Source organism: Chiroxiphia lanceolata, chromosome 15, assembly GCF_009829145.1.
Source record: "Chiroxiphia lanceolata isolate bChiLan1 chromosome 15, bChiLan1.pri, whole genome shotgun sequence".
Lineage (NCBI taxonomy): Eukaryota > Metazoa > Chordata > Aves > Passeriformes > Pipridae > Chiroxiphia > Chiroxiphia lanceolata.
Genome location: NC_045651.1, coordinates 635,229 through 650,031, shown reverse-complemented (window position 1 = coordinate 650,031; position 14,803 = coordinate 635,229). Strand labels below are relative to the sequence as shown.

At 40.7% G+C, this 14,803-nt stretch overlaps 1 protein-coding gene across 1 annotated transcript; it reads right to left on the bottom strand.

Moving 5' to 3' along the window:
* Window positions 1-199: 199 nt before the first annotated feature.
* Window positions 200-14,001, bottom strand: LOC116794538 (kazal-type serine protease inhibitor domain-containing protein 1-like). Its single transcript, XM_032703278.1, is given in 5 exon segments — window positions 200-4,563; window positions 5,929-6,073; window positions 7,681-7,737; window positions 7,739-7,842; window positions 13,210-14,001. Coding segments are annotated over 5 exon segments (906 nt in total). The 5' UTR covers window positions 13,664-14,001; the 3' UTR covers window positions 200-4,417.
* Window positions 14,002-14,803: the final 802 nt, after the last annotated feature.

Below are 14,803 nucleotides of genomic sequence, written 5' to 3'. Positions count from 1 at the left end.
GTCGGGGTCGTGGCGCGGGTTCGGGTTTGTGCTCGTCCTGCAGGGTCCCGGTAGCCGAACGGAGCCGTGGATTTCAGTAGTCACCGCACCGAAGTGCTGCCGTACATCTTTATTTGGCCTTGCGCGGTGCAGATTAACGCACAATTTCCAGAGAATTTACTCTCAGACTGCGAGAGATTATAAGGATATTCTCGTTTTACGACAGCAGTTCACAAGTTGCATGGGAGTAATTCAATATAGCATGAATTTCTTATATTTAAATACAAAGTCAATACACGGGCCAAGCCATCATGGTGTTGCTCCGCCTGTACTGAAAAGATGCAAACCGATGCCTGTGCTGCTGAGGCAGATTTTGGACCAGCGCAGCAGCCGGGAGTTGGATTCCGCTGTGGAAAGTGCAGTGAGTGTTCTGAGAGTAGAAAAACACGGAACGCTGCTTCAATCCAACAGGGCAAATAGGTGGTGCTCAGGCAGTTAAATCTGCATCCAAAGGGACAGATTACACTGTGATCCCAGAAAGGGGGAAACCTCTTCTATAGGTGCCTATAAAGGAAATTAAACTTAGACAAGAGAGTTATCTCGGTTTCCAGTTGAATGAGATGAATCCCATTTTTGCTAACCACTGGTGGTTAGACAATAGGTGGAGCCTGTGACAGCAAACGTGGTTAAGTTACCACAGACATTTTACTACTTAAGTACTGCAAAGACTGGGTCTGATCCAAGACATTCTAGAGTTAAAGGAATAATTCAGGGTTAGTGGGAAAAACATGTCATGTAAATCAGCACAGAAGAAGGTCAATATGTTTCCCTGATGCTTCATCACCTGCCTTGCAAATATTCCCATGTGAAGCCTGCTAGCCCCAAAGAAGAGGCCCACTGTGGTAGAATGACTCAGGAAATAGAAATTGCTTTAGATCTGGAATGAAAACATGAATTTGCTGGATTCATCTTTGGTAGCAAGGTTGAGTTATGACAATTTAATAGGGGGGAGAAGAAAAGTAATTTCTTTGTACATGAGCTATCACAGTTGAATCACTTAACTATACACTTTTGTACAAAATACCTCAGTTAATTATTTGAGACTGAAGCAAAATTAAAACAGAAATTAGGTGAATAAGTTAAATAAACAGCTAAGGAGCAGAGTCTATGGACAGCACATGTACTCACAAGTGTGAGTGAGAAATGGGGTTTCTGCAGGATGAGCCAACTTCTAGCTTGTCTGGAATAAGTGTGTTTCTTCCTAGCCAGGAACGTCTGTTCCCCCTCCAGCCTGGGTCTCCTTGTGGTGACAGCTGAGCATGGACAAGTGGAGAGCACAAAGCTTGTGCCAGGGACAGGCAGGGAGCACACACTTGGCTCTGTGCTCAGCTGCACAGTGCAGCCCTGTGACTGCACCTGATTTAATCATCATTGAATTATTTTAATCTCTGAAACACAATGGCCTTTCTATATCCGATTTCTGTCAACTATAGCCTGATTATTTTAAGAGGAAAAAAATTGGTCTAGTGGAATTAGTGGATTCCTAGACTAGTACCTGACAAAACTCCTGAGATTTACCACAGCCAGTAAGAATGTTAGATTGTGAAAATACCCCAGCCTATGTCAGGGTCCTAGGCCAAAGGACAAAGCTGCATTAAGTAGCATAATTTCTTTGGCAACTTTTATAGAATGTCTTTACCTTTACATGGGAGGGGGAGATGACAGAGTAAAGATGCTTATGTGACAGGAGGAAGCTGTGCCATGAAATTCAGACTTGCTTCCATGGAAAATAACAAAATTCTTGCAGTGTTCAATGGAAGCTCAATCAAACAAGGGTTTAGGTCTGCTTCACAAGATACAGTACCAGGACTAAAGCATAGTTTTCAGCTTGTTTCCTGCTAGGTGGAATAAAACCAGCTTTTTGAACTTGCTCTTATTTTATCTGTTGCTACAGGCAATCCATTCACAGTTAGATCCATTCATTTGCCATGCTGCTTAGAGAGGGCTGAACCTTTTCCATACTTTTTATAATTTAATGTTAAATGACTTGATTAAAGCATGTCAACAAAACCAGCCATTTCTGTCTTCTCCCATAAAAAAGGAACTAGGAATTGTGTAGGGTATCAGTGTTCCTTGTCTTTTTGCATCGCATCGGTATTTTTCCTAAAATGCAGTTTTCTTACTGAAGGAATGGCTTATAATTTACAACAACTTGTTAAATATATTTAAAAAAATACATACAGAGAGAAATGCAACATATTTGATTTAGAATCCTTTGTTCTGCGAAGGTTAGCTTTTCTTAAATAGACATAGTCCATCAGGCCAAGCACTCACAGACTGGTATTTGTTTTGGTTGTGCTGCATATTTGCTCATTCAGACATTCTTTTCTTTCTGTTTTTCATTTTACATTAACAACAGCAAAAGGCCCTGAAGAATTCTAATTTCTTTCTATGGGTAATGATTTCAAGATTATTTTCTGTGCCATGTACCAGGCTATGCCAATATATATTACCACCATTTAGTGATGACTTTAACTCATTAGTTTGCAATGCTGATCACAATTGATCCTGAATATATTAAATAGTTTCATAAAAAACAATCAGTGATTTCTACCAGATAACTTTATGTTCAAGTTAATATATAGTAGATAAACAAAAGAAGTTACTAGACATATCACTAAGAAGACCAGGAAGAGTCCATAAAAGCAAAATCAGCAATCAAATATGAAGCCATTTCATACTCCTAATTTAAACTAATTAATCTTTTTCAGTGACACAATTACATGCTTTCTTGTCACAAGTTGACAATACTCTGTGAACTCTGAAACGAAATAAATTATTCTTTGCTTGTTTGCTACCTGGGCAAAGGTCAGTAATACCTCAGGGCAAACACAGTCTATAGCCAATTTCCTAAAGTAATTCATATTGAAAGGAAAAATCTTTCTAATAGCAAAAAAGGCGCAAATAGCGCATTAAAGAAGGAATTTGTGATGTATTGTATATGCATAAAAATCCTACACGTGTATGCATACAGTAGCATTGCCCCGAAGCTTTCTTTTCACCATCAGTTTAACTCATGGTTACCTTGGTGTGTGCAGTAATCACTATGTGAGTTTGTCCCTTGGATGAAGAAGACTGCAGATGCTAAGGCTTTCCAAGCAGTTGCCTGAACTTCTGCTTCCTTAGTCCTAAATGTTGAGTAATTTACTTCTGTTCATCTGCCCTCAGCCCATAGGAACCAGAGGTGTAAGTGCCCCCCAGAAGTGGGTTTCATAGTTGATGTCTTCAGTCACACGTTAATTCAGAGCCAGCCTTCATGTAAATAGTTAACAAAAGCAATTGAAGAAATTTTTCACTCTACACTTGGAAGTATCATGTTTTTGAACCTGTTTCCTTTGCTGTCTGGTTCCTGTGGATCGATTTGAATAATGTGCATGTGTTCAGTGGGTTTCAGAAAGAACGATTCCTGCTTTTCTGCCGCCGTTTCCAGCAGCCTGGCAATGCTGGCTGTGCTTTAGTCAGGCATAGCATGGATGGGTCCGAGTAGGAGCAATTCGTTCACAGCACAAGATCTTGTAGGGCAGATCTCTGTGTTTGAAGAGCAGGCACCGAGCTACAAAGCCACTGCTGCCTTTAAACTGCAGTGATGCCACCAAACACTGTCCTGTTCAGAGTGAAGTAACCATCCCAAGCTCTGAACCGCTCCCTGGGCTGGGGGAAGGAGCCAGCACTGTGAGGAGAAATGCAGGAGCTCTTACAAAGAGGAGTTCAAAGGTGTGCTCAGCTGCTTGAATGCACAAAGAATCTTTTCTAGGAATATCTGAGTATTGCCAATAAAACAGCACTTACTTGCTTTAGACTGGGATTGCTTCATGTATCTATTAAAAGTAAACAAAATAATCCCCCAAAAGACACATAATTCATTTTTGATGAGACTAATCATGGAACATTTCAAATGAGAAGGAAAATCTTGCTGAAACTTAAGAGAAAACAGGAACTAAGGAAATTAAAGACTAGTTTGCAAACTCCATACTTAACGCTTGTTGCCATGTGAACAATCTTTTGATATTTTGTAGTACATTATAGAAAAAAAAGGAAATTGATACAAGGTAAAAAATTTTGTTTAACTATTGACATTTTTGCTAGACAAATTCGAATGTGTGAAAGAAATTATAAAATAATTTTAAAATTAACATAAAATTTGATGCCTTTGGTATATCTAGTAGAAAGGTGCATGTTGAAGCATTATGTTTAACAATTTAAATGTGAGGTGTTACAACTGTTCTTATTTCTGGTGAGTAGCATGATACACTTTATCCAAAGCTGAATTTCAGGAAGGTGGATATACATGTGTTAGCAGAGGAGCCGTTTACAGCACAGAGATTACTGGTAAATATAACAGTGTGAAAGGTATTGGACAACAGATGTATAAAAACTATTATTCAGAGTTGTTTCCATTATCATAGTCCCCGGATTCATATTCTTCATCATCTTCTTCATCAGAATTGTCATAATAGTCCTCATATTCGATGCTGTAGCTTGCACTTCTACTGCCAGCAGTAAATGCAAATGGAACAGATGGGTCTGCAAAGCATAATTGAATCCAGATTAAAATAGTTGAAGATAGGAACGAAGTTGAAAGTACGGGTTTGGATTCATATAGCAAGTTCAGTGTTTCTGAATCCTTGTTATCTATGAAAAGGAGAGGGGTTTTATCTGATGACTTGACCTCATACCACTGAAGCTTGTGATACATGGAGCAAATTTCTGTATAGAATCGTGGAATCACAGAATAATTTGGGTTGGAAGGGACACTGAAGCTCATCTCATTCACCCCGTGCCGCGGGCAGGGACACTTCCCACCAGCCCAGGTTGCTCCAAGCCCTGTCCAACCTGGCCTTGGACACTTCCAGGGATGGGGCAGCCACAGCTTCTCTGGGCAACCCGTACCAGGGCCTCACCATCCTCACAGCCAAAAATTTCTTCCTAAAATCTAATCTAAATCTCTCATATTTTAGCTTAAAACTGTTCTACCTTGTCCAACCACTGTCTGTCCTGCCTGTATAAAAAGTCCCTCTCCCTCCTTTTTATAAGCCCCCTTTAGGCACTGGAAGGGGCTCTGGGGTCTCCCCAGAGCTGTCTCTTCTCCAGGCTTAACACCACCATCTTGCTCAGCCTGTCTCCATAGCAGAGGTGCTCCAACGCTTGGAGCATTTCCGTGGCATCCTCTGACCCACGCTAACAGGTCCACATCTTTCCTGTGCTGAGGACATATTGAAAATGCATTTAATTTTCAATACTACTAAACTATGAGGTCAGTCCTCTACAGGTCCTCTGCACCTGCAAGTATTACCAGAGGCAGAAAAGCTTTGAAAGCCACTTGCAGAAACTTGATTAGTGACAAACTCCTCTACATCAGGAGGCAAATATAAGACAATGTATCCTTATTCTAAATTTGCCGGGAAAGCCAGTTCCTCGGAGGAAGAAGGATGTTATTCTGAAAGTCTGGGCCCAATACAAAACAACAGCAGAGCTATTTCTTACATCTTTCTAATCATTCTCATTAAGGAACAAAAGCTGTTTCCTTCCTAATTTTTTGAAAAATAAACAGCTAAGCAGACCCGCCATGGTTCAAAGACTCCCTCAGCTACAACAGCTGTTGTTATGGGTCCTACTAATATCAAAGGACTTCTGTAGGATAAGGATGTGTCTCAGCTGTATGGCTCTAATCCACAGCTTTCTGTTTTCTGGGAGCTGGTATAATTTGCAGCAAAATATTACAATATCAACCCATTAGGGGATAAAGTAAAAGAAAAGCACACAGAAAAGTTAAAATATGGCACTTTTGGGTAATTTCTCCTATCCTTCAACTGCATTCTGACAAACCCATCCTTTGCAGCCTGTTTGTATGCATTTTTATATTCTTTACATCCAAATAAAAAAAATTACCGTCAACGACTTTCAGTCTTGCAGAGGCATATGTTGCACCATACTTATTTCTGGTGTGGCAGACGTAAATGCCTTCATCTGACTTTTTGAGTCCTTGAATCTGCAGCCAACCTGTCACACCATACTTCTGAGGCCCACCTCTTGCCTTTGAGAAGGAAAGAAATGTTTGAAATTAAGTAGCTAGGAGACACCATGATATTTCTCAAAATTTTTGTGAATGGATTAAATATCATTACAACCTTTGCTCTTTTTTTAGCACCATTGTGCTTTGGTTCTGTTTGTTCCTACTCTATGTTTTACCCTCTTACTGCTCTGCACCTCTGGGTTCATGTGCTCCCATCTCTGCTCTTTCAGCTTCATTGCCCTTCACAGTTCTCTCATTCCTGTTCCTTCTCGTGCTGCTGATTCCCAGCGCTCCTCCTGTCTCTTGTCCCAGCACCACTTGCTGCTCCTTCAAAGCATTGCCCCCTGTTCTCAAGCTCAGTAATTTCTTCAGGATGAGAGCGGGGAGTGGATCTGGGTGAGTTGTTCAGGGCCAAGGGGCCTGCCCAAGCTGCCACTCAGCAGCCAGGTTTTAGTGGATTGGCATGACATTCCAGGAGCTTTCACACTTCATGACAATCAGTTTCTACTGGCTTGGACTAGAGGCTCCTAAAGAGGTGAGCTTTCTTTGCCAAACAAATAATGCAAACCCATTCAGAGATGTTAGCAGAGGTGCTCTCATGCTGAATGTATTAATGAGATAGGTAAACAGGGGTCAGTTTAGCCTCTGAGGTGACCAACATTTCTATGTGGCTCCTTGCACCATTGTCTCTCAGCAACTTTAAATCCACTAATCTCACCTGTGTTCATTCTGCCTCTGGAAGAATTTCTAAATAACTTCCACTTCTGGTACTTTGGTATTTTTGGTACTTTAATTAGCTTTTTCTATGTTTTTCCTCTCTACCTTTTTTTCAGGTTGTGCCCCATGTCCATTGGATCTGACTGCTTTTGGGCTGTGTATCCAAAAATTTGCCATGCATTTCACTGCATAGTCTCTGCTCATGTTTTTTGACCATTGGGGAATGCATTAGTACAGGCTTCAGCCTTCCTGCAGGCTGCCTGTACAGCTGGCATCGTTTGCCAGCCCAGAATGTTATTTCCATTTAAAAGCGTTAACATTTTGATTTATTTGGTTTCAGCTAAAACTTTCAGCCTATTTCTAGACTTGCTTGAAGCCTATACTAATGCCATTCTACTCATTCCCCTCAGATTAAAACACCAAGGCCACCATAAAATGAACCAGTTTCTTTGGTTTCCTTATGAATGCCTCAGGGACAGAACCCAAATGACAGTTCTCAGAAACAGCATCTTGCACAGGAGAACTTTAGATACCTGTCAGAACCAGGTTTCCTGCCTCAAGAGTAGAAAAGGTGCTGCAAACAGCCATCCTTCCCAGAATGCTCCTTCTTTCAGGCAGTAGCCTAAATGGTTCCATTTATGTGTTTGCTCAGTTTTTTTCAGAATCAGACCTACATGAAGAGACTCTTCCATTGTTTCTTTCCCTGAAGCAGGCCAGATGGTACCCTGGCTGTTGTTCCTTCTGCTGGGACTGCCAAAGCACTAACTGAAATAATCATTTTTTGTATAGTCAGAGGGCCCCTATTGAGAATCTATTTATTGCAACAGTATTGTGTTTTGTAGGAGGAATGCACAGATTAACCACCCTGCTCCTCTTGCCAAACTGTATGCCATGGAAAACTCAAGTTTTACCTGAACTGAGACGTGGGTGTCATCTCCTGGCAGAAACATTTTATTCCCCTTTTTTTTTCCATTCAAGGTGAGGCATAGGATAGGCTGACACCTCACAGCCAAAAATGACATCATTGCCTGTGTAATTCTGGGCATCCTGAGGTGGCATAGAAATAACAGGAGCTGCAAAGAACCAACAGCGGTGTTTTAGAAGACAGTGCACCAAAGACCACAAACACAAAAGCACGTAACGTTAATTCCTGATGCATGTGATACAATCAGTTTACCTTTGCCTCTCACACATTGTGAAGAGCCATGTGATTCCAAGCATTTTTTAAAGCTCAGAACACCTCGTGCCTGTGCTTTTTAAAAATGCTCATTCAAAGGACCTATCTGTCCTTCCCCTTGCACATGTTCATGAAACTTGAGCTGAAATTAAGAGTTTAATTTTGCCCATGAGCTCTCATCGTGGACTGGACTCAAGGCCCACCAGCAGAGCCACCAGTACTCGACTGGGCTTCAGAGGAAAGTACAAGAAATTCTGTAGCAGACAGTCTCAGAGTGACTTGGTTGTATGATAGTGCTTCTGAATATCTGTTACATTTTGCTTAGCTAAAGGCCAAAATACAGCTATTGTGAACTTGTCAAATTTTGGTCTTGCCCTGAACTTGCTAAAACATTGTCCCACACCCATGGAACCCATTGCCACAAGTTACAAAACAGCAGCGTTAATGCATTCCACATTTGTCCTCAATTGCTATTGATTTCATCCAATAGTCTTGTTATGAGACAACAAATGAAAAGGATTGAATTCAATTAATTCTGTAAGGGTCTATGTGATATTTATTATAACTCTTACATTTCCACTTACTTGTTTCCTATAGTTCTCTTACCCTCATCCCTCTCCACTGTTTATTGGTTGCCTCTGAATTGTGCTTTCCCTTTTCCCGAAGCAATAGCTGCCGGTAACCACGAGAGGGAGCCAGCCCGGGGGCTTGAAGACGTTGAAAAAATAAACCATCCCTTGATGCTTTCATACATGATTTCAGTACATATTCCTCTATGACCATGTATGAACATACTAAGTGTTAACAGGAGATGATGATATTTAGCCGCAAAGAGCAAAATAACATATTTACTGTCATCACGGATTTCCTGTTTTGGAGATCTCTGCTTTCTTTCCCCCTGATCTATTGTCAACAAAAAATGTTTTTCCTTCTAAAATCTGTTTTCCATTTCCAGATCAGTGCTCAAAAAGGAATTCATTTTCTGGGCCATTGGGCTTGTATTTAATTAGCGATTTTATTTTTGTACAGATCCCAGATTTCTGGAAATAGAAACTTTAGTAAATAATTAATATATTACTAATATATTATTATAAAATTATATGTTATTATTTTATATTACTAATATATTTTATTAATAAGTAAAAACCTGCAATATTTGAAACAGTACAGAGGTGCAGCATTTATGCTTCAGCATTTGAAATTGTAACAGCCCATTCCATGTTTTCAAGCAATATTTTCTAACACATTTGTCAGTTTTTCAGGATTTGTGTCTGTGCAGAAAATATGAAATGCATACTGATTAAAATTAACTGCAAACAAATTATACAGCAAACTATCAATTTCCCCATTTATAAATGCCTCAACAAACAATCTTGCTGCTCTTCAAAAGTAAGGTTTTTCAAACTAGGATACTTAAACCCTTAAAAGCATGTTCTTTCACGAGAACTGTACATTCAGAATCTGTCTATCATTTAAAAAATCTTGTATTCAAATCAACATTAACTGAATATCTGGATGAGAATTTTTTTTCCCTTCAAATCTTAAAACTCAGTGCAGCCACACTCCTTTTAGTGATACATCCAGTTTCATCAGACATCTAGTTAAGCTTAAAATGTACCAAAACCACCAAATGTCTACATTGACTCACAGTAGTTCTTTGAATTACTCCCGCACAGAGGCAGTGTAAAAACTTTTTAGAGAGGCAGACGTTGCCTGGTGAGTATTTTTGTTGTGGTGCTGACTCGGGTGCCCTGTGCATCCCCTGACAACACTGACATGGCCAAGGACTGAGTCCCAGCTGTGGCTCAGCCCAGTGAGGCCACCCCAGTGCTGTCCAGCACTGTCCCCCATACAGCTGGATGAATTCCACCCTGGAAATACCCCTCCTGCCATTAACTGTGAGGAGAATACAGCTTGGGAATGCCTGGGTATGGTCTGAGTCCCAGCACTTGAGTACAGGGCTGACCAGGACTGCCATCATGTGAGATCAAACTCACAGCAAGCAGTAGTTTTGATCTAACCAAACTGCTTTTCCTGAATCTGAACACTTGACAAATACTTGCCTTATCTACTCAAACTTGAAGTGCCTTCAGAAATAAAATACTCCATGTCTCACAACACCATTTTGCTGTATTTGCAGAAGAAAATTGAAGTCATGAGGTACCATTTTAACAGAAATTTATAAACTTCATTTTTGAGTGTTTTAGATTTTGTGTTCAAACAAATTCTCCCATGCGTATCTGTGTGTACTTTTTTTTGTATAACTGATTAGAAACAGAGCTTTCCTGTTAAGATAACCTGTCACTTTGATGCCTGGAGTAGATAAATTTTTGTTGCTAGCCATAGAAAGCATTCTGATGTCTCAGCGTCCAGAGCTGAATGGGTGGGAGCTGCTTCTTTCCTTTTACAGTCCCAGTCAGTCATGAATGATCCCCATGTGTTACAGAAGACATAAAAAAGATGCCAGAAAAAGCCAAAATACTGCTTCTGCTTCACCTTTTGCAATCAACCCAATAGCACTCCTGACTAATGAATTACATAATTTACAGGATATTTTTTCCTCATATTGTATATTATTATTTTTTTCTAATCTATGTCTGATTTGATAAAAATGGCAGAAAATTTTGTGGCTTATTTATTTGGTTTTACTCCAAAATTTACGTTTAAAATTAATCATGTGACACAGCTAAATATAAAGAGAATCACTGCTAGACTGTTCTGTTAGTTCATTAAGTTATCAGCAAGAGAGGTTTGAATGTGAATGGGGATGGTTTAAGCATGGAGAATTTGTGCATAATTAATGTACTTAGTAACTTTGGTAAAATATTATCAAAATAGGATCAAGACTAGCTTTCAGGAAAGGCTATTTCAGTATTTCTTTAGTGACCTAGGCCTTTTTCTTGTGGAAAGATGAAAGGCTGTACTCTTCTGATGAAAGGAGTTTATTATTATTTATTTATTCATTGGTTGCTGTATACAATTAATCTATTTGGCATCAATAGAAAACAGCTTTGAAGGAGAAATAACAAAACGAAGTACTTTGACTTGAGTGAAAGTTATATTTATAGCTTGGTACCAAAAGCCCACAGCGCTCAGTGTTTGTTTCACATGCAAATTGGTGTGGGTAAAGCCGGTGCTACAGAGAGCTCGCTGCTCTCAGAGCCAGGCTCCCTGTTGCCTTTTGTCCTCAGCTGCAGCCCTGAGAAAGCACGGTGCCCTTTCACATGGCCCTGCGCCGCCGGGCACACACCGGGTTGGCACTGCGGCTCTGACGGGCCGAGGCAGCGCCTCTGGGCCCTTCTGCTCGCGGGACGGCCCAGGCTCTGTCCGGGCTCCAAAGCACAGCCTGTGAGCTGCAGCTCGGGGAGGTGGGGGACACGGGCACTGGTGTCCCCCCCGCCAGTCCAGTCCCCCGCCCAGGCTGCAGCCGGCACAGACACCAGCTGGGCACTGTCCTCCCCAGCAGCCGAAGGAATGGGCCCTGCTTTTCTTAACTCAACTCTGCACAGCACTGACATGGCTATGAACATTCCCCAGGCTTTGGTGCATTTCAGTAAGCTGAGCAGTCTTAAGATATTTCTCTGCATTCCTGGAGAGAGGGTCCAGCCTTTCTGGGGACCCAAGGAAGCAGCAGGAAAACATTGGGGGTGATTCCTGCATGCAGGGCAGCTAAGCTCATTCCTCTTGCTTGAGGAGCAGCCAGTGATGTGCCTTAGGGGCAACTGGAGGCCTGGTGGGTAACACCAGCAATTAAAAGTGGTAATATTTCCAAATTAAAGTTTCTTGTACATGGCCAGTTCTGTTAAATTAATTAGGGGTACCATTGCTTTAAGCCTGTGTGCCTGAGCAGCTGCCTCTGCTGCAAAGACACCAGCACTTGCTAACAGAGTAGCACTTCCACCCGAAATCTTTCTGGAGGGGTTATGCCACAAAAAACAGTGCTATTTAATCCCAAACAAGAATGCATACCCGAGGCTGACAGGCTTTCAGTTGTACTGCAGGCTGGTGAGCACGTGTTACTGATAAGCCTCATTTCCCAGCTTAATACCCTGATGGCAAATAAAGGATTCTTTAATGGATCTTTCTCTTGCAACCAGAGAAAGAGGAAAGAAGCCTGGTATAAACTGTTCATCACTTTTCCTTTTAAGTGTTCAATATCCAGTGTTCATTCAATATAAAACACAGCATACAGTCTAAGACTGCTAGAGAGGAGTGGGTAAAATGTACCTGAGTTACTCCCATATGTGGTCCTTTGTCAGAGTTGCAATTTTGGATTCCCAAAACTGTGACCCATTTATGACCTGCAGACCTTTTCTACTTACTTCATTTGAGAAAATATTTCATTTACTTAAAAAAACCCCAGTAATTTCTCAGTCAGAAAATAAAAGCCTCTTCACATTTTCATTTTATACTCATGTGTCTTAGGAGAAAGGTGCTCAGGAGTAATGACTTGTAATAATATGAAGAATGGGAACAGCATATGAACAGGAGTCAGTATTCCCCTGAAAACCAACCTAAGAATCCTTCCACTAACAATCATCACAGACAACGGTTCATGCGCTGTGTCTTTAGAGAAATTGTTTCAGCTTTATTCTGTTCTAATATTTGAATTTCTGTTTCATGGATTAGCTTGATTTTATGATGATTCTCAAATTGGATTATTTTGGATTTTTTTTTTTTTGTAAAAAGAACAGAGCTGTTAATTAAACCCTATCTTCTATTGCCCCTGCTTCACTGCTTACCGTATATACTCACTGGTGGATACACACATGCATACATATATATACACATATACATACATGTATGTATGTGTATGTATGTTTATGAATGAGATCTGCCTTACTATCACCACTTTAAAATTAGGTTAGTCCTCTTATAATAATAATCATTTGCCTGTTTCTCCCAGTCTATCCTATCTGTTTACTGATTCCCAACTACACAGACAACTTTTGTAGAAAAAAATCATACTCTGATTATAATAATCATACTCTGATTATTCAGAGAAGAGCCAGTCTGTAGATTGATGGCTTATTAGTCACCATGTGATTTAATCGACTAGTCTAATCTAGAGGCTTATAACATACAAGATTAAGTACCAGCTGCTAAACCACGTTTAACACAAAGTAGTATTATAACAGAATAATAATAATTGTTAAAAAAATGCCGTATTAGTTTAATAAAGCTAGATTAGAGCAGCTAGTAAGACATCTGAAAATAAGAATCAGCTTTTTTTCCAGTTTGGAAGTGCCTCTGTACACATTACCTGATTCACATGGCCCTTTATGTTCATGCTGATATTCTTTTGCAGCATAAGCCTTGTTGAATTGACAGATGTTCTCGTAGGTTTTCCCTTCGGGTCCACAGATGCTCTCTTGAGACTTGCACACACACTGGGGTTCAGGGACTTCCCCAAACCTTGCTTCATCAGCATCCAGCCTGCACTCAAGGTCATCCCCACATTGCCCATAAAAATGATTGCCCTGGTCCAAGTCGCAGATCTGACCTTCCACATTCCCACATTCCAGACAGCAGCCACAACGATCCAACACAGTCCCGGCTGGACAGTCTTTAGGCTCAGAGCAAAGCGTCAAATCGCATTTTCCACAACTATCTCCTTCCCTTAGCAGCCTCCACCAACCTCGGTGGTACAAGGCAGGGAAACTCTGAGAAACCTGTACCAGTGCTATCAGCACTGCTGTAACCATCCAGTGCTTCATCTTGAGAGTGTAACAAACAAGCAGAAAAGGTCCTTGGAGTAAAGCCAAGGGGAGAAAAAAAAAAAAGAAAAGATAAAGAAGAGCAAGCTAGTGAGAGAAAAACATCACAATCCTGGCTTTGTTTTAGAATATAAACTCTACTGCAAACACAGGCTTTAAGAAAAAATTAGCATAAAATTCCTAGTCTGGAACTGATAATAAAAATGCATAAACCCCCACCAGCTTTTCTCTATTGCAGTTTGGAATGTGAGTATTGCTTGCACAGAGACCAAACTGCCCCCTCTGACAGCTGAGTTGAAGCTCTCTGAAAGGCTGTTTGCTCAGTGGCTCCTTGAGCCAAATTTGCAAAGCAGCGCTCTACTGAAACAACATTTTACTGCAGCTATTGTAGAAAGGGGAACAGGGTAAATAAGTGTAAAATGAAATAATTGACTTCTGTGAGTGCCCCTGCCCTCCATCAGGTGAAAAAGATGGTCACAAAAAGATAAACATGGGTACAAAACAGCACCCAAAATCCCAGTGCCCTAGGGCTGAGCCAGTGCTCCAGAGAATTGGACTTGGTTTAACACCAAATGTCATCTATTAATGATCACAGCTAGGGGGTTCTGAATTTACAGTTTACTTACAGGCTCTATACAAGCAAGAGACAATCCAAAACAGCTGGAATTGACTTTAAACTCTTGGGTTTAAGATGAAAGATGCCTATAACCATTAAAAAACCCATTGTTCTCTCTCCATATATCTTCTTTTTAGTGTTCATAGGTGTCTGTGCTTTGCAGCACAAAATAATGTGTTTATCTCTAAGAGCAATGTGCAAAAGGGTTAGAACACAGACAAACATGGGCAAGCTGCTCCAGCATCTTCAAAAGAAGATTCTGCTGAAGTTTTAGGTGCTGCACTCATCTTTTCATAGCTCTTCTCTGTCTTAGTTTCTTAAGATGTAGTTGCATTGTGGGGTATGAAGAAAAATGGAAGAGGTAACTCTGATTTCTTTCCCTGCTTTTTCTGTATATATATGTCTGCCAGTTCAGGGAGATGGCTTTGCAGGGTCATTGTTCACCAGGTGTTACACTTTTCTTTGTCCACCTCAGGATTTAGACATGCTCCCTACCTCCTTGGCAGAAATCTCCCCTCCCTTGC